Source organism: Taeniopygia guttata, chromosome 4 (assembly GCF_048771995.1).
Source record: "Taeniopygia guttata chromosome 4, bTaeGut7.mat, whole genome shotgun sequence".
NCBI classification, from domain to species: domain Eukaryota; kingdom Metazoa; phylum Chordata; class Aves; order Passeriformes; family Estrildidae; genus Taeniopygia; species Taeniopygia guttata.
Genome location: NC_133028.1, coordinates 40,558,025 through 40,577,426, shown reverse-complemented (window position 1 = coordinate 40,577,426; position 19,402 = coordinate 40,558,025). Strand labels below are relative to the sequence as shown.

At 36.9% G+C, this 19,402-nt stretch overlaps 2 protein-coding genes across 4 annotated transcripts in view; one reads left to right on the top strand and one right to left on the bottom strand.

Moving 5' to 3' along the window:
* Positions 1-17,529, top strand: part of RXFP1 (relaxin family peptide receptor 1) — a 48,806-nt gene extending 31,277 nt beyond the window's left edge. For 2 of the 3 annotated variants that reach the window (XM_072928445.1, XM_030271444.4), the window contains exons 4-18: positions 183-288; positions 1,546-1,617; positions 3,196-3,267; positions 4,295-4,366; positions 5,142-5,213; positions 5,989-6,063; positions 6,334-6,405; positions 7,314-7,385; positions 8,101-8,172; positions 8,570-8,641; positions 10,577-10,648; positions 10,880-11,109; positions 12,420-12,830; positions 13,341-13,559; positions 15,651-17,529. In XM_072928445.1, the coding sequence (XP_072784546.1) occupies positions 287-288; positions 1,546-1,617; positions 3,196-3,267; positions 4,295-4,366; positions 5,142-5,213; positions 5,989-6,063; positions 6,334-6,405; positions 7,314-7,385; positions 8,101-8,172; positions 8,570-8,641; positions 10,577-10,648; positions 10,880-11,109; positions 12,420-12,830; positions 13,341-13,559; positions 15,651-15,952 (1,887 nt within the window). In that variant the 5' untranslated portion in view covers positions 183-286 and the 3' untranslated portion in view covers positions 15,953-17,529. The remainder of the gene's footprint in view (positions 1-182; positions 289-1,545; positions 1,618-3,195; positions 3,268-4,294; positions 4,367-5,141; positions 5,214-5,988; positions 6,064-6,333; positions 6,406-7,313; positions 7,386-8,100; positions 8,173-8,569; positions 8,642-10,576; positions 10,649-10,879; positions 11,110-12,419; positions 12,831-13,340; positions 13,560-15,650) is intronic. The other variant, XM_072928444.1, reaches the window with a different exon arrangement.
* A 284-nt stretch (positions 17,530-17,813) lies between these two features.
* C4H4orf46 (chromosome 4 C4orf46 homolog) lies at positions 17,814-19,390 on the bottom strand. Its single transcript, XM_030271446.4, has 2 exons — positions 19,115-19,390; positions 17,814-19,021 (listed from the first exon to the last, which is right to left on the bottom strand). The coding sequence occupies exons 1-2, from the start codon at positions 19,274-19,276 to the stop codon at positions 18,866-18,868; spliced, it is 318 nt and encodes a 105-aa protein (XP_030127306.1). The 5' UTR covers positions 19,277-19,390; the 3' UTR covers positions 17,814-18,865.
* Positions 19,391-19,402: the final 12 nt, after the last annotated feature.

The following is a 19,402-nucleotide window of genomic DNA, read 5'->3' as shown; positions in this document are numbered from 1 at the left end:
TTCCTCCCAGGTCTAAATTTTGTAATTTAGTAATTTTGTAAAAGCATGTGCATTAATTGTGTTCAAAAGAGCCTGCTATGTCTGTCTTTGTGCTCTTCTTTTTTATCATATTTATTTTCTCCACGTCCCATCACACCTCATATTCTTCCTTTTGCCCTGACCATGTTCTTGCTGTCCTGCAGTGGCTGGTGATGTGCCAGCAGAGTGTACCTGTCAAGGGCTGGAGGTTTTCTGTGATGCTGCCAAATTACGTGCTGTGCCATCAGTCTCTTCAAACATAACCATAATGTAAGTAGAGAAGTAACCTGGTCTGTTGCTCTGTTCAGGTTTGACTGTCAATCCTACAACGTTTTCACAACTACAGCCTTACAATAATGATCAGCTGATGCTTGGGAAGCACTGTTTCTCTCTGTTGACAAGTACTTTAATATTTTAAGTCAGATTTTCCTTACATAAAAGGAGAGAAAAGAAACTAAGGAACTAAAAAAACTCCGTAAACTGATAATTTCATGTTTGTAACAGTGACTTGAACTACAAATACGTCAGGATATCTAAGGAAATCTAGAAAAGAAATGCTTCCTTTTAAGACAAAATGCTTAGAACCTGTTTTGTATTCTATGACACTGCCAATATTCCTAGTCTGTGTTCCTGTCAATAAAGTCAATAACCTTGAACTCGGTGGAACTCCCTGCGGGAGCAAATCTATTTAGTTCTCATTTGATGTCTGAATACTCTGTTATTTAAAAGGATTTAATTGGTCTGAGTCATCATGCAGATATGTATGTGTAAGCCAAACTTTTTTTAAGAAACCAGAATATGGCTGATGTGCTCTTGATTTGCACATTGCTGTTTGAGAAGCAGTTTTAGGTGTGGTGACTAGGGAGCACTATCCCATGTCCTTACCTGAGGATCTCCCCCATAGATCTGGGTCATGGATCTTTCGTTTTGGTACTGGTCTGTGTTCACATGTGGCTGAAGTTCTCCTTGTTGGGTCCACGTTCAAATACTGCAACACTTCATAACAAAAACTGATGTGGAATGTCAAACATCTATTTAAACTGGCTTCTGGCTCAGGGTCGAAAAAGAGTTCAAAAATACTGACTACAGTTCTAGCTGTAGAAAAAGCAGTTCAGCTGGCTTTCAGGCTAAATTCTCTTCTAATGAAACCACAACCTGAAGGAATTTTGAGTGGGGACACTTGAGTGTCCCCAGTGAAGATGGGACGTTGGGACACATGAACTGAGAAATACACTCTATATGCATTTGAGGTTTGAAATAAATCTGTAGTTTATAATCAAATCTTTTTCATTCTTTGATTTAACTATCATTTTGCTAGTTTTTCCTGGGGAAATTGATTTTTTAAAATTATAATATATTTTTCTTACTGCTTAAATAGATACAAGCATACAGAAAAACGAAGTAACATGTTCAGATGGTTTCACGTTGCTTCTGTTATTTAGCAGAGTGAGAGCTGCCCTTATTAAATAACAAAAGTGCTGTGGGAACCTGGGACAGTAGTTTAACTGTATGCATTCATTCCTACAGGTCTCTTCAGAGGAATCTGCTAAGAAAACTTTCTGCTGATGTTTTCAAGAAATACCAAGATCTTAAAAATCTGTAAGAGAGTGCTATACCATAAAATACCTATCTAGTGCCTTAAATATTCATCCTTTCTTTCCCCCATATATACACACATGGAGCTTAACATTTAAGCACCAAAAGTCTAGTTTGTCACACCCTTTGGTACCTCATGTGTACGCTGTTTGGCTCAAGTACCTTAATTTGACGTCTGTCTTTTTGCAAAACTGTAATTTCTGCATATTCAATGGTTTATGTTTATAGACTGGTTTATACCAGAAAAATTCTAGATTTTATTTTTTTCTGGAGGGTACTACATCTACAGTAATATGTCAAATCGAATTAAAGTAAGTTAATTGATTTATTCTGGGAAAAAAGTTTGGAAACTCAAACTTCCCATTATCATGGGAAGCTCATTCCCATGGCACATGGTTTTACTCCTAATTATGTCTGGTACTGATTTGGTAATGCCCAACAAGTCAAATTATTATGGCAATACAATACTGTGTTCTGTTTTCCAGCATGTAGCATATGTGCTGTTCAAAAATCATAGCCTTTAACAAGTTTTCTTTATATAGAAGTAGTGAAATAAAAATTAAATGCAGAAGTCTGGAGCAGGGCTTCTATATAAGCTACTCAAATTGTTCTTGCATGGGAACTGTGCTACACTACAGCACCATCTTGTGTTCTGAAACTTAAGTCCCATTACATCCCTTAAATTTCTGAAAGGTAAGTTTTCACTAAAATAAATAAATCCATACCTATTTCTATATGTAGAAAACATTTGTTACCTATTTATATATGTAGAAAAAACTTGTTTCACACCCTTCTGATAGATAATTTTACATTTTCCACAAGGTCTTGAGCAGTGTTTGGCAGAAACCCATTTTGTAAAAGCCAAAGTCTGATTTCTTACTGCTTTCTAGCAGGAATGCATCTAGATGCTTCATTAGGTGGAATTTAATTTAAAGGACTTATGTTTAATATTATTCAGAGACTAATATTATAATTCATTAAAATTATTTTCAAAGACTTAGCATTTGCTGTTGATACTTTTCAACTCATTACTTCATCAAAGTAGATAAATCTGGAGTTTTAAAAAATACATTATCTTTAGTTTACAGGAGAGCAATAAGTATTGCTGTATATTTTTAAATATATTATCTTACAAATGCAATATTTTGAGAATTCTCTAGTACCACGAAAAAAAATTCAAAAATTATTTTAATTTTACATTTACTGTGCAAAATTTTGGTTGCAGCAGAGATTTGGGTAAACACAGAGATCAGGTCACACAGGTGAGCACTGAAAGGTTAGGACCTAATCAAGGAAGATGCAAACCACCAATCCACTGTTCATCTTTGGCAAAGCAAGCACCCATTGGAATGATTTTTCTGATTTTGCTTTGTGTGAATTTCTTGAAAAACAACCTTTCAATCTTTCCAGCTATAGATGTGAAATGGCTATTGTCAAATTCAAGGTGTAACAAATATAACAGCTTCTTTTAAAATATCAAATATGTATTCAGTTTAGCTGATAGATTTTAATTGGTTACTTATGTTTGCTTTGACTTCACTTATTCAGAGAATAAATTGTTTTGGGTTTGTATCTTCTTAGGTATCTTCAGAATAATAAAATCAGAGCCGTATCTGAACGCGCTTTCAAAGGTCTATACAACCTGACAAAACTGTAAGTATTGCTTTTAGAATACTGAAGTAAAAAGCAGCAGGCAGAGTTCTGATTCCATATGAGGAACTTGCAAAGTGGTCCAAAACTTGAATCCAGTGATTGAATTGAGAAAGCAAAAACAGATTAAGAGGTCCCTGTGCAAGTTTATCTGGCAGGGCAGTATTTTGAAAAGACAAGTGGTCTTCATACTTCGGTCCTATTCCCAAAATCCTCAGGATGGAAGAAGGAGACAGTAAGGTAGTTACCCTGCAGAAAGCCAGAGAGAATGAAGAAAGAGTAAAAAGAAAGCAAGAGCTTGTGATGGATGAAAATTATTTAACACAGCGTTTTGATTTGCAAATGCAATCCAAAGTAACCAGTATAGGTGATGAAAGGAACCTTTTTTTTCTTTATTTTGCAGCAACTTGTTGAAAGGTGTTTTCAGCTTTTAAGGGAAATGCACAGTGAAAGATACAACACATAAATTGCACTGTTTGGTTCAGGACTTTTACTGCAATGTTTTCAGAAGGAAAGATTTTTACAAAGCTGTACCTCTTATTCTTTCCATCACACAAGTGTGGCTGATTATCTGTTATTACAGCTGCTGTTATTATCTTCCCAGACCATTTATAGTATCCCTCCCCATTCATTTTCAGCTTTTCTTTTTCCATTATTCTGGTATCTACATTTATGACTAATATCCTTAGCAAAGACTGAATGGGATCCTGGAAACTTTAATGGAACAAATCACTCCACACAAGGAAACTGGGAAGGGTCTGAAATATGACACAGTGAAATATTTAGCTGGCTGTGCTTTCTCATGGATAAGACAAAGTGTTGTACATAATTGCTCTTAAAATCCTCACTAAAGAGAGTCCTGCCTTGCTCTCAAACAATGGCATGAAATTACCAAAGTAAAAAAAAAAATATTCACAGAATAGGAGTATTCTGGTAAATCATCAAGGAAAAATAATCTTAAAACCCATTTTTGTGTGTCTACTGCTAAATAATCATTCCATTTATTCATTTTTGATTGGTCTTGTTTTAGATACCTGAGCAACAACAAGATAACAAATTTGGAGCCTTTTGTCTTTGCAGACCTTCACAGACTTGAATGGCTGTATGTTGCTTTCTTTTTTGCATATTTATTTACTCAATAAATAATTAATTTAAATTTTTTTTCATTGTTTTCATTTTTGTGCATAGCATTACTATACACTAGCTAATAACTAAGGAACTCCTGTTACACTGTGCAAGGTAAAAATGCAATTGGCTTTGCTGAGAGCAGAAAATAGCTCTTGAGCCTTAATGGCTTCAATGATTGATGACTTTTGATAATGGTAAACAATGTTTATTAGTAATTGCTCATTACAGAATGATATATTAAGTAACCTAGGTACTATAAAACAGTAGACAGATATTTTTTGGGTGGGTCTTTTCCTGTAAATAGTGCTTAAAATGTCCAGACAAAATTAGTGTCATTACCTCAAATATTGGCTCAATACTGCTTTTCAGAGAGATTTTGAATAAGTTAGTAAAAATATACAAATAATATGTCTTTCATTCTTCTGCATGTTTGGAACTGTTGGATTGCCATAGAATATTGTTAGGTGGTGAGACTTTGTTTTTACAGAAGGATTTAAAAACCTCAAAAGGAAATACTTTTTTCTAAGTTGAAAGAAATTCTTTTCTCTAAGTTACATGGGGTTTTTGTGAAATTTTTCTGAAAGGAAATTAATAACTTGACCTGCCAAGGAATGGTGTGTTAATTCTTTTAAGTAGTTTGACTGGACTTTTGAAGAAATTCACTACAAAACTTGTTACCTTTTATTATCTCTTAAATTTAAGACTGAAGTCAATTATCAATCTGATAAATATTTTACTGTAATTTATAGGATAATTGAAAACAACAGGATAAATCGGATCTATCCATTAACATTCTATGGACTCAAATCTCTAATTCTTCTGTAAGTATGAAACAAGATAAAAAAAGGTGCTATTTAATAAAGAACAGAATAGGGAGGGCATAAGCATATAAAAAATTTTTATGCCGAATGTGCTAGCTCACCCCAGAGTGCTGGCAGTGCACCTGCAGCTTTCCCTTACCCCAGGCAAAATGTGCTAGAGTGGGAGGATTTGGCAGCAGTGGACATGCAGTGACTGGGAAAGTATAGGGAGAAGGGTGAGGAAAATGATGGAAGGTGTCACTGAGAGGGCAGGGTCAAGGCAGCTGCAGCACTGGGTTCCAGGTGTTCTCCAGAGCCATGCTGGGACAGGAGGAGTCCCAAAGTCCCTGCCCCGATGGCAGCCTGGCCCCCCTCCCCAAGGCCCTGTCTGTGGTGTGCCACTGCACTCTCCAGCCCAAAAAATGAGGGACCCTCTTCTCCTGTATCCCAGAGGGAAACCTCCCTCCACATCCCACTGTGGTCAGAATTACATGCTCTGACTCAATTGTAGATTTGTATTGGATTTCTACATTTCATTTTAATAGCAGTGAAGTGAACATCTTTCCTCTACCTGGACATTAGCAAGCTAAGGATAAAATACTGCTGCATAGAATGCCATAGGGAAAATATGTGGAAGTTGAAGAAAATAATACTGCTTTCAAAACTATTCAAGATTGGAATGATATTTTTTTCAGAAGTGCATAAGAGACACGAATTTTTTCTATGATGTAACTGTGCAAATATAACCAGCTGTACTATCCCTCTTTTTTTTTTTTTTTTTTTTTTTTTTTTTTAGAGAGATGATGAATAATTCTCTTGCACGTTTGCCTGATAAACCTCTGTGCCAGTATATGCCAAGATTAAACTGGCTGTAAGTCTACCTTATTTCACTGGAAAAATATTAAAATATTATTTTGTTGTCTTGTTGTCAGCACCCCACTTTTCCTTATGGGATGCTGGATCTTGCCAAGTGCCTGCTGGGTCACTGCAGGGCTGATGGCCTGAAGTCATCAGTTAAGTGTGCATGTCTGCCTCCCACTCTCTTCTGTATAGTCAAGTTCTGGTAGTGTTTTTCTTCAATTACCTTAAAATAAGTGCCTGAGTTTATTTTCAATGATTGATGGGTTCTTTTATATCCCAGAGACCTTGAAGGCAACCATATCCATCATGTGAAAAATGCCACTTTCATCTCCTGCAGCACTCTAACTGTACTGTAAGTAATTGGATATGCTAGCTAGCCAGAGTAAGTTGTACTTATACCGAGCAGTCAAATGATTCATTGAAGCTAATATAAAAGTTTCCTGAGTATTATGGTTATTTATCTCTTGAGGATATTAAATTAAAATGTTTGGTTTGAAATGAGCACCACACAGAATATCCACCGTTTATATTTTACAGCCATGTTCAGCATTGAAATATATAACAGGACTTCACTGAAGAGACTTTGGCTGATATTAAGATTTAGAAATTTTCATTATAACCTTTGTATTGGAGTCAAAGATCTCGTAATGAGAACCAGCAAACATATGAAATATATAGCTTGTTGCTTATTTTGGTTGGCTGGTGGGTTGGCTCATCAATTTATAATTTTCTCCTAAGTTTCTTCAGTGATGATGTAACCATCTTCAGAAAATCCCTTCTACTTTTTGGTAGATCAGTAGACTCCATGGTGATGTCACTTTCAGTTTTTATTTCTTCTGCAGTACCCATGTTCTTGGCTTTCTTATCTCAGTGGCAGTTGAAATAAGGGTGAATGAAAAATTGTACAACCATGCACCTGTGTCTGAGATATGATTAGGTCACAAGCTTTCCAGCCCACTTAATCTTCCCCCTGCCCTCAGTCAATTTGCATCAGCCTTCCATGGGTGTGTGTGTGGTGTGTGTATGTGTATATACACACACATATATACATGCATGCAGAAGTACATTAATATATAGGCAAAAAAAGTTATTTACTAAACAATAAAATGGCAAACTTCCAGGTGCAATTAGCTTGTTAACTGAATTGGGCAAATATTTAAAGATGCAGAAAACAGAGAACTTCTAGAGTTTATAAAACCTTATCTTCAAAATTAAATAGTCACCAAGAAGAAGCAACATAAGTTTGTTTTATTCTTTCAGGGTGATGAGACGAAATAAAATCAGCTCCCTAAATGAAAACAGCTTTTCTTCTCTCCAGATGTTAGATGAATTGTGAGTAGATTTCTTCTCTTATTTGTACACATCACACAGTTTTGTGATTTATATTAGAAATATCATTCATCATAACTTCTATTTCATATAATATGTCCTGGAGATGTCATCCTTCCTTAGGGTATTTTTTTTAAAGACATATTAAAAAGGAAAGAAATAATCAATAAAATCTGTATCAATCATATTGGGGCTTTTCTCACATTATGTTCCCTGAATATAATAATATCAATTATTCTTGTATCACTACAGTCTAGTTGCAGGTGTGCCTTCAGTATCTTTTAGACCAGTTTGACAGTTTTTGAGACCTTTATTCCTCTGTTTTTAGGATTTCTGCACAGAAAGTAAGATGAAAGGTAGAAATAAAAACAAAAGTAAAGATATGCAGTTTAGCCCATGTGGGAACATTCCCATCATGAAACAATACATTTAATTAATTTGTAACCTTTTACAAGCCAAAGTAATGGCATTTTACTTTCTTTTTAATGTTAATAAAATAACAATAAATTATGTATCTAAAGGTATATCTGAACTAAAGAGACAAAGCAAGATCCCACCTTGTTTTAATATCATTATATTATAGTCCAGATTTCTGATAACCTATAGAATAAATAATATTCTATTTGGCAAATAAAATTGTGTATATTGAAACTGCAAAACTATTTGGTAAAATTACTGTGTGTAGTAAGAACTTACTGTAACCTGTGTGTTTCTGCAGAGATTTGGCTAGCAACAAGATTGAATCACTTCCACCATATATATTTAAGGAACTAAAGGAGCTTTCACAACTGTAAGGATTCTTGTTTATTATTATACATAAATGTATATTCTTCATTTGATATGATGTTTTCATTCATATGTGTCAGAAAAGACAAGAGCACATTTGTTTGTATGCATCCTTTAAGCTCTGTCTAAAAAACATACCAAAAGCAATTTTATATCATTTTCCAGAATAATTTTGTAAAAGGTGTGCATTTTCATGTCCCAAAAGACATGTTAAAATCCTGCATTTTTCTACATCTTGTTAGTACATACAAGATGAGCTATGCTAACTACATCATGAGAAATTAATAATTTCATGGGAACGCTTAACTTGATATCAGGATTTAACTTTAAAAGTAGATTGACTTTGTTTTTAGGGCAAGCAGTAAGGAATATGGCCAAAGTTAATTTTATTGTGTTTACAGGAACCTTTCTTACAACCCCATCAAGAAAATACAAATAGACCAGTTTGATTTTCTAATTAAACTCAAATCCCTGTAAGTATAAAGTTTTTATATTTTAGCTATATTTTATTTGTGATTTTGCACATCTCCCTCAGTAGGACATGATCTAGAATATATTTTGTAAGAAATTGCCCCTGAAGAGTTTAGGGGGAGTTTTGCAGCTGCACTAAAACAGCAGCTCTAACTTGAATTCTGCCAGCAGAGGTCCTCTTAAAAATCTGAGATACTGTAGCAACAATCTTGCAAATCTGAAATTATCCTGCAGTAGATTTAAGTCCCTCTTCATTGGTCACTTCACCTCTGAAATACTGGTTCTTGTCAGACATCACTTCAAAATCATAGAATAGTTTGTTTTGGCAGTGACCCTTGAAGGTCCTCTAGTTCAACTCCCTGCAATGAGCAGGGACATCTTCAACTAGGTCAGGCTGCTCACAGCCTGACAAGGTATGTTCCTAGGCCAGGGGTATCTACCACCTTTTTAGACCACTTACTCCACTGTTTTACCACCTATTAATAAAGAATTTTTTTCTAATACCTAGTCTAAATCTACCAAACTTTTTCACTTAAAACCATTGCCCCTTTTCCTGTTGCAACAGGCCCTACTAAAAATGGTTGTGGAGATTAAAAAACCAAATGTTTTCTTGGACAGCAGTGCAGTAGGAGTTTATGATTTGACCTGATATGATTTTGTGTGAGCTGTAGCTAGCCGTACATATACCTTTTTTGATCCTCACAGTGACTGGAACCCCCTGGCCAAATTCAACTAAAATTGGTAAATGGCTAATGAACTGAAAATACCAAATCTGTATAAGTGTCATGAAAATAAGCAGCTGAGAACAGAAAATAAACACCAATTACCTCCTTAACAGTCAAGCTACAGCATGATTTTATCACTTTATCTATTATTTAACACCAAAGAACTCATATAATTTGGTGATCATGGCCTTCCACCTATTTTAGTTAAAAAACTGTTAAATCTTGAGATAGATCAATAGGCAACTGTATTTCGGCAGTTTGTAAAACACCAGTTCTCTCTTCATCTCTTTGAAATACTAGAAATAGTTGGAGAAAGCATTCCCTAGTATTCATTGCAGCACTTAAATAAAAGTAGCACACTTCCATGTAGGGGCTTTCTCATATCTGCCAGCAAAACTGCCCAGCAACCTACATCAACTAACCAGTAAGTTTGTACTTTTCTCCATTTTTGCCTAAATACGTTCTGAATTCACAGAAATATTACATTCAAATCTTTGAACAATAAATCCAAATAAGGCTCTCCACAAGGAGAACCAAAGACCCCTGACCAGGTGCACATCTAACCAGAGAATGGGATGGACTGGAAGAATACAGAACCTGAAGTTCTAAAAGAACATCTTACATAGTTAAATTTTCACGCTGCAGGGGGAAAAAATATTGCTGCTCTCATATACACATATAAAATTTAAAATAAGGAATCTCAGCCATGTGTCAGAAAAAAGCCAGCATTTTTTCTTACATGCTGTGTTCTGTGTCCCAGCTTCCTGCTGGTTTTGACATAATGAAGACTGAGTTTTTGGGTTGGTTTTTTGTCCAATAAAGTACTCCCTGAGATAAAAGAGAGAAGACATGTAAAACTATTACTCCTAGAACAAGTTATTATTTCCCCAGAGATGAAGAAAGAACATCAGTAGAATAGTACTTTGAAAGGGCAACATATTAATCAGACATTCATGAATTCTCATGAGTGAGAGCAGCACTAAGAGTTTTCTTCATGAATCTGGAAGAACAGTGAGTTTATTAAAAATTATTTGCAATTCCTTTTTTGTTCCATTCCTGACTTTTTGGTCAGGTTTTGAAGGTTTGACAGATTAGATGCAATAAAGTTCTTATCTAGTTTCCTGTAATCATAAAATCACAACTAAATGCTCATAAAATTTGGTTTTTGCTACTGAGTTTCTATGGCCTTTTACTGAGAATGTATTTTTACAGCAGCTTGGAGGGCATTGAAATTGCAAACATCCAGAGGAGAATGTTCAGTCCCCTGAGAAACCTTTCCCACATGTAAGTAGATTATTTTACAAAGTTTGGTTTCTTTGGCTTGAATTTTACAATTACAGAATACTGGATAAATTAAAACAAAGATGTATGAAAAGCACTACATGAGTTGTGGAATTTTGACCTTTTTTTATTTACTTTTCTTCTTTCATAATATGTTTTCTGAGTAGTTACTAGATAGTTTTGATACTCTGACAACCAGTCTAGAATGATCTCTCATCTATTTCTCACAACCAGATATTTTAAGAAATTCCAATACTGTGGGTATGCTCCTCACGTGCGCAGCTGCAAACCCAACACAGATGGGATTTCCTCCCTCGAGAATCTTTTAGCTAGCATCATACAGAGAGTGTTTGTCTGGGTTGTATCAGCCATTACCTGCTTTGGAAACATTTTTGTTATCTGCATGAGGCCTTACATCAGATCAGAGAACAAGCTGCATGCCATCTCCATAATGTCTCTCTGCTGTAAGTACTCCATATCTAGAATATCTTTTTAGTCTGCTTGTATCGTGTATGATACTTGTTATTATAGTATAGTGACATATTTCCAGCATTAGATTAACTCTACCTTTGTGACATTGCAAATGAAAACACAAAATATTGTGGCTTATATAGTGTTAAGGACTCATTGAGGTCTCATTAAATGCTATCTTTGGCGGCTGGGACATTCCAAAAGTGTCATGTTTGATTTTCTTGCCATGGGAATTCTGTCAAATTCCCACTTTCTTCAGCAAGAAGAAATAATATTCCAATATTTCAAATGCCCAAAAACCTATATTTTACTATGCATTTCTTAGATAAGTAGTGATTTCTGCATGTAATTATTGTGCTCAAATATTCTATTCTTTGCACAAACAAAAGGTTATTTATGCAAATATAGAAAATTAATCTATCCTAGCTCCCCAGTATTAGGAATTGGGGTGATATTTCTTATTTTAGTCCTGAAAGCAAGAGAAGTTTATGGATTAACTACTTGACAGTACAGTCACTACAACTCTGAGTCTCACAATACTGGAGAGTCTATAAGGATTGCACAAATGCAGTTAAATGCATTTTGAGGGGTAGTTGCCAACACTGCATAGAATTATTGCAACATTTCTAAATACAGCATATTGGTGATTTTGAAACTTTGTTTTTCCCATAAAACAATCTGAACACTATGCAAAAATTTTACCAAAATACCCATGAAGACTTCAGTTCTGTGTTGACAGGTCATCTCTCCTTACTAGTCTTAGAAGACTATGCAGGTGAGTTTTGAACTAGCATAAGGTGGAAAAAATAAACTTTGAGTCCAGCAGAGATGGCCTACTTAAAGAAAATTATCTTAAGCCAAATGTTAATATAGAAATAAATGAAGAAATAAGACCTAATAAAAAAGGGTTGCAAGAATATTTCTATAAATATATCTGTATATTTTTCTACTTGCTAAACAATTTTACCAGAACTTTAAAAATGGAAACAAGTACAAAACATGGAGTGTCAGACCAAATGAAAGGGAAAACAAAAAAAGGAAAAAGTAATATAATTACATAACTACTAAGTAATTACTATAATCAAGTAATTATAATTACTATAGTACTATTCCAGATGTAATATTGATTTTATATTTAATATCAATTTTATATCCATATCTATGTAGATGCTTACTTGTAAGTAGATACTTATATGTTTATTTATGTGTGTATGTGTGTGTGTGTCTGTTTTCCAAGATACATGTACAGAGAGAATGGGAAATTCAGATGTGTAAATAATGATGTTAAGCACTGTGCCCACAGGTGCTGACTGTCTGATGGGAATATATTTATTTGTGATTGGAGCTTTTGATCTTAAATATCGTGGAGAATACAACAAGCACGCTCAGTTGTGGATGGACAGTATTCACTGTCAGTTGGTCGGATCGCTGGCTATTCTGTCTACAGAGGTGTCAGTCTTACTGTTGACTTATCTGACTTTGGAAAAATACATCTGCATAGTTTATCCTTTTAGGTGTTTGAAGCCCAGAAAATGCAGGACAATTTCCATTTTGGTTCTTATCTGGATAATCGGATTTGCTGTTGCTTTTATCCCACTGAGCAATAAGGAATTTTTCAGGAACTACTATGGCACCAATGGAGTCTGTTTTCCTCTTCACTCAGAACAATCAGAAAGTTCAGGAAGTCAAATTTATTCTGTTGTGATTTTCTTAGGTAAGTTGCTTTTCTTCTTTATGTATTACTAGAGCTGCAAAGGAACCAAGCTTTCAAACAATTAAGATAGCTGTGATGTTCACACCTCCTTGGATTTAGATGCTCCAGCAAGCATTTAAAGACTATTTCCAATATAAATGCTTTACTGTATTAGATGTGCATATACTTATCTTAAAATGCATGAAGGGATGAGAAAGTAGAAAGAAATTATTGACCATTATGTTCTTGAATTAATAGACTATGTTAGGGAAGTAGAACAATGGTAAGGCCAGAGAAGAACTATTTAATCAGATGGCAGTCTTTTGCCAGTTATCAGTGAATAAAATGAATACTTGAGTAGAGACAAAAATTCTGCCTTCAGATGAGGACAGACTCAGATTTTCTGACCACTTAATTCCATGGGACTAGCTGTTTAGATGAAATATTCTTCTTTACTACCCAGACTGAAATTAGGTGATTTAGAATTGCCATTATTCTTTTAAGGTATAATTGATTTTAACTTTTAAACAGGTGTAAACTTGGCAGCTTTTATCATCATTGTGTTTTCCTATGGGAGTATGTTCTACAGTGTTCACCAGACAGCTATTATGGCTACTGAAATTCGGAATCATATTAAAAAAGAGATGATCCTTGCTAAACGTTTTTTCTTCATTGTATTTACTGATGCACTATGTTGGATACCTATTTTTATTTTGAAACTCCTTTCTTTACTTCGAGTAGAAATACCAGGTATGTCTTTCTTTTATGAGGCTGTTTCAACGGTGCCTGTATGAAATGTTCCTTCTACTTCAGAAGAAAAATAATTTAATGAAATGAACTATATTGCTGAAATTAACTTCGTGTTCTATATCTATATATGTGTACACACAATATAATGAGCTATATACTTTTGCTATTTAATTAAACTCTATTACTATAATAATGAAAGGTTAGAAACCTTTGAGTTACATAAAAAACTCCAAAATTCAAATCATTCAAGTCTGTCTGCATATAATATCTATAAAGTGTACAAAATATATTTGAAAGTCAAGGCTAAGTTGCATTGGCTTTTCTCATCTTAGGGCTTTTGCTGGTTCTGTTGCCTAAATGTCTCAAGACAATATAGTGTTTTCTATTTGGATTCAAAAATGTAACTTTTTCTGAAATTACTTTATTTTACAAGCTGGTATTTATAGCTCCACTCATTAAGTTACATAAAGATCTGTTTATCTTCTTCATGTTGTGAATATATTCCCATGTAAAAATGGTGTAACCTAAAAGACTAAAATTGTACCTTAAGTTTTTCCTTCTCTTTGCAATATCAATAGATGCCAGGAAAAAAGCAATATCAATAGATGCCAGGAAAAAAGCCTCTTCACATGGGGCTTGTTAACCCTGTTAGAAAGAACGTGAGCATGAACAGAACAATCAGCAACAGCAGATTCAGACTCAATGTACAGATGTATGTTACAATATTACAATGGCAAGAAAATGTTTTAGGTCAGACAATTTTGCCATATGTGCTGACCAGGATGGTTGGGAGTTGAAATTTTCAAAGTTTGGACTTGCACCTCAAATGTCTGGAAGTTACACTGATTATGTTAAATATTCAGTTATCTCAAATATTTTTAAATTGTTCTTCAAGAAGCTATCAAACCACCTATGATATTTGAAAGAAAATATCTTGAAAAGTAGAAGCAGGTGTACCAGAAGTCAAGAAACCTTGAAGAAATCTTGCTGAATCACAGGATGATCTTTGGCTCAGCAAATTAGTGTCCTGTGATAGATGAACCAGATTAAACAGTAATTCCTCCATTCATGAAACTACAGACATGACCGCTAGCTGTCCGAATTGACACAAATTGTAAGCATCCTTTGATAGTATTTACTTTGTGTTGGCGATACATTGTGACAGGTTTAGAACTAAGCACCTGCTTGTTTCCAAAACTGTAGCCAATGTAATGGGCATCAACAGGAATGTCTTGATATTGCAACAAAGTTGTTAAAGTGGAGAGGGCCGCGGAGGGGTGTCCCAGAAGGACAGTCAATTAAGGTTTTTACGCCTCTCGGAACAGTTCTGTAACAATTCTATAAGTCAAACAACACAGTGGAGGGCACCTATTGACATCTTTCAGCACGTTAATCCTGTCCCTTCTCCACCTACCCCTCAGGAAACAGATCTCCCAAACAGTAAAGGATGAGAAAGGGATGTTGTAAAGAAGCAGACTTACATAGGCAGGCAGTGAACACAGAAACTCTTCCCAACAGGAAAAGAAAGAAATTAGGAGGATCTATACAATGCTCTTTTTCAGGGAGAGGAATGAAATAATCCTGGTGCAGAAGAGAAAACTAGGCTCTGAGGCAACACAGGGAACAAAGAATAGTTTTGCAGGAGGACAGAACATCAGGGGCATCATTAGGACTGCATGTCATCAGTTCTGGGAAGAGGATGGGGAACAGAGATCACAGGAGGAGATAAGGAGCAAAGCAACTACAAAAGGTTTTGGGTCAAGAAAAAGGGGCTCAGCCAAAACAAAAAGTCTGTCAAGGCAAATAGGAAGCTGTGGCATAGAAAAGAGGGATAAATGGAATTACTGGGAGAATAATAAATGTCAGCTTTTGCAGGGAGTACTGGAAATAGAGAGAGAAAAGAAGCAGTGCAAGTGTAACAGAAAGAAGAAAAAGAAAAGCACCTGTTGTGACAGGACTTCAGCCTAGGAGCACATGACCTCCCCCTCTCACCAGCAATCTGTGCTGCATTGGCATCAAGTGCTTATGCTAACTAAAGAATGCAAACACTAGGATGTATATTACAGCTGCCTCTCTTTTTCCCTCCCTAAGGTACCATAACTTCTTGGGTGGTGATTTTTATACTGCCAATAAATAGTGCTTTGAATCCTCTTCTCTACACTTTGACTACACGACCTTTCAAAGAAATGATTCATCAGGTTTGGTACAACTACAGACAAAGAAGATCCAAAAGAGGTAAAGGCAGCCAGAAACCATACGGTCCATCATTCATTTGGGTAGAGATGTGGCCAATGCATGAAACCACACCTAAAGTTACAAAGCCTGTGCTTTGTACAGACTCTTCTGATGCTTCAGTGACTACACAGTCAACAAGATTAAATTCATACACGTAATTATGGTTTGAATCCTCACGGTGACATCGGCACTGTTAGCTTCACATCTGTGGGCCTGCAGCCATGAGGAAAATGAGAGAGGTGTGACATCAGGGCCCACGTGAACCACAGCAAGAAGAAGAGGGAGCCATGTGTCTCTTTGCAGGTAGAACTGGCATTTTACCATCTCAAGCTGTACCTGACATTTTGACAATTCATCCTAGATCAGAATGAGAAATCGGTTGTTTGGGGATTTTTTCTTCCAGAAGCCAAGAGTGTAGAAAAAAAATGAATTGTCATTTGAAACATCTCACCCTGAAAGCAGATTGTTTCAAAATCATCTGTTTATGGGGAAATGTGTGTGTGTGTATGTGTGTACGTATGTGTATTTTCTTTTTTCTTCTTGTAAGTTCCCATTTCAACAGTTGATTTTTTTTAAGAGTTAATTGATTTTCTCATTAAGAAATGTATTTTCTCCCTAAAGTTTCTGACTTGCTCTATTCAGGCTGCATCATCTCTTCAAAAGTTTTGAGCAATAGCCGTAAGAAAAACATTCAAATTTCATTAATAGGTCAGTTAACTATATTTGTCAAAGCCAAAAAAAGTCAAAATTATATTACTTTTACAAATGTACAGACTATTTCACTCATGTAAAGGCAATAGTGAAATTGTAATGATAGCTCTGCTACAGTCACCAGGTTGGACAAGCCTTGATCAGCCTGGTCTACTGGGAGGTGTCCCTGCCCATGGCAGGGAGAGGCTGGGACTAGATGATCTTTAAGATTCTGATTCAGGCAGAAGCAGAACTGTGATGAAGAAATAAACAAAAATTAGAGGTTTGTTTTGTTTGGTTGGTTTTTTTCCTAAGTGAGTGTCCCCCAGCTTTAACTGGGGCAGTTTCCCCCGTCTTACTCTGGAAAGACTGGACTGAGTATGCCAGCACCTTGCTGCTTCTCTTTTCCTCTTTTCTTAACAGGCTACCAAAAGTAGCTCACCACAGCTTGCAGACTTCAACAAATTCAAGTCTTAAAATGTATCTCCATGAACAAGGGAGATGGTCAAATAGAAAATTATCAGTCTTAATAGGTGTCACGGCTCACTTTGAGCATGACTGGATGCATTATAGTTAGAGTAATCGAAAGACTGCAGACATTCAGCACTTTTTGAAGCATTATTTTACTTCCCAGAATTACAAGGGTAAAATACAAAATATCCCATCTGAAACAATCCCCTAGAGGCAGTTCATTCACACTTTTTTACTGAAGAGAATGTTTTCTAATATGAATTATTACAGCTTCCCTTCTTCTTTCAGTACCGTATTCAGTCTGATGGCCTAGAAGCCCAAAAAGGTAAAAAAAGCTCTTTTTTTTTTTTTTGCATTGATTTGAAACTATTTAAAATTAAGTTAAAAGATACTTACAATGTTTGCACTTAACTTCTTAGCAGTATAAGAAGTAGAATTTTGAAAAAGTGTGGCTCACACTTCAGCTGTTTACAGAACTTTGGATTATCTTTGGATTTGAAACTGAAGATTGTTAAGCATCTTGTTTCCACTACTGTATGTTCTATTGAAATAAAGTATTATCTGCTGAACAAAATTACTTCTTTTCCAAGATGTTTAGCAACATTTTGGGTTGTAGGGGTTAAAAACACCTAAGCAAAATCCTGCCACATGGATTATCTTTAGCTAGGACAATTACAATTCAATTCAATAGAACTTCCTTACTCAGGGGCCAAGCCCTCTCAAGGACTGCAACTGCCTTTGGTGAGATGTGCAACAATCCCCGACCTTGCCATTACCTGGTTTTCACTCCACGTGATAATGGTTATATTCACTGTCACCTTTGTTTCTATCAGTAACACAATAATAGTCGATACTTCATAATTTTTGCAACTTCTTTATTGTTTTGATAAGCAAGCTACAGTGGGTCTTCCTCAAAGTCCTGTAAGTAAAAACAAGTCATGGCAGAGTCACATTCTCCTGCAGCCTGCCATTGCATCTCAGCATTACTTTTTTTCAGTGCCTGGTAAAGGTACAGGAGTGTCAGGACAGCTGTTTATTACAGCTCAGCCATCTTTCAGACCAAAAGGTTCTATTAACTGTAAGCTCTAGACTATCAAACTAGTCACTGCTTAAGGCAAAGATAAAAAACAGGACCAAATACTGAAAAAGCTTTGAAGTGCTTCCCAGCGACAAGAGAGAATACATGTCACAGATTCTATTCTAACTAATAGAAGCTTTTACTTAGAGTTCAAAATAATTCATCCTATCAGTAAACAATGCTGCTAAACTTCTACCCTGCAGATATATATTGTCCATGATAAGGCACTTTATTACAACAAAAGGTAGGGTAAAATTGTAGTAATAAAACATCTTGCAAAAAAGAATCTGCAGCTTTATAGACATACATTGTAATACTGCTAAAAACAGTAAAGCTTGGGATATAGAATTTTTCTACAGCTCATAAATAAGGCACAACTTGCCGCATTATCCCATACTCAACATAAAGAAAAAGTGTGTGTAACAAAGAACTGAAGTTAATTGAAGTTTTTCTGGGGTTGGCAGGGTTTCTGCTGGTGACAGCTCTTAAAAAGGAGGGCTGACAATTCTTTATCACTTCCCTACAAGTAATGAGTTCTGAACGTAGCACACATACTAACTTTGTATCTACCACACTAACACGAAAGAGATAAAAATGAGAGTATAACATCGCTTGAGCTTCAACGAAGAATCTAAAAGTCAAAACTGATTCCCTAAACAAAGTTTTTTTTTATTCGGTAGACTAACATAAAACGTCCATACGAGAGCCCCCAAGTATTTGTGAAAGAGCTCGGGGGGAACACAAAACTCCACGTGAGGTCCCCAAAGGCAGCGGTCGGAAGGAGCCCCGCCGCAGTGCGGGCCGGGCGGGGGCTCGGCGGGCAGGGCCAGCGTCAGCCGCTGGGCTTCAGGGACTCGTAGCCCTCCCTCAGCAGGTCCCGCCACGTCCTGAGGAACCGGGCGTTCTCCGAGCACCTCGTGGCCAGCTCCTCCACCTGGGCCGACACGGCCGACGTCGCCTCCAGGATCTTCGCCAGCGAGAAGGCGGCCTGGAGGGACGGCAGAGAGGTTGGGGGTCGCCGGCGCCCGGCAGCGCCCCCGAGGGGCCCCGAGCCCGCCCGAGGGCAGCGCGCCGCACTCACATCGCCGATCTGCAGCTCCACCTCCTCCAGCAGCTCCCGCGTGTCGCCGCCGGGCAGCTCCGGCGGCCGCGACCCCTCGCTCCCGCCGCAGACCCTGCGGAGCTGGGCGCCGGGCGATCCCTCGGGCACCGCCGCGGGCGGCAGCGGCCCCGCCTCGGCCATGTCCCGCTCGGTTCTCCCGCCGGGCGCGCCTCCCGCCGAGCACCGCCCACGGCACGCCCGGGCCGCTCCCGCCGAGCGCCGCCCGCAGCGCGGATGGGGCGGCAGCGGCCGCGGCACCGCCCCGCG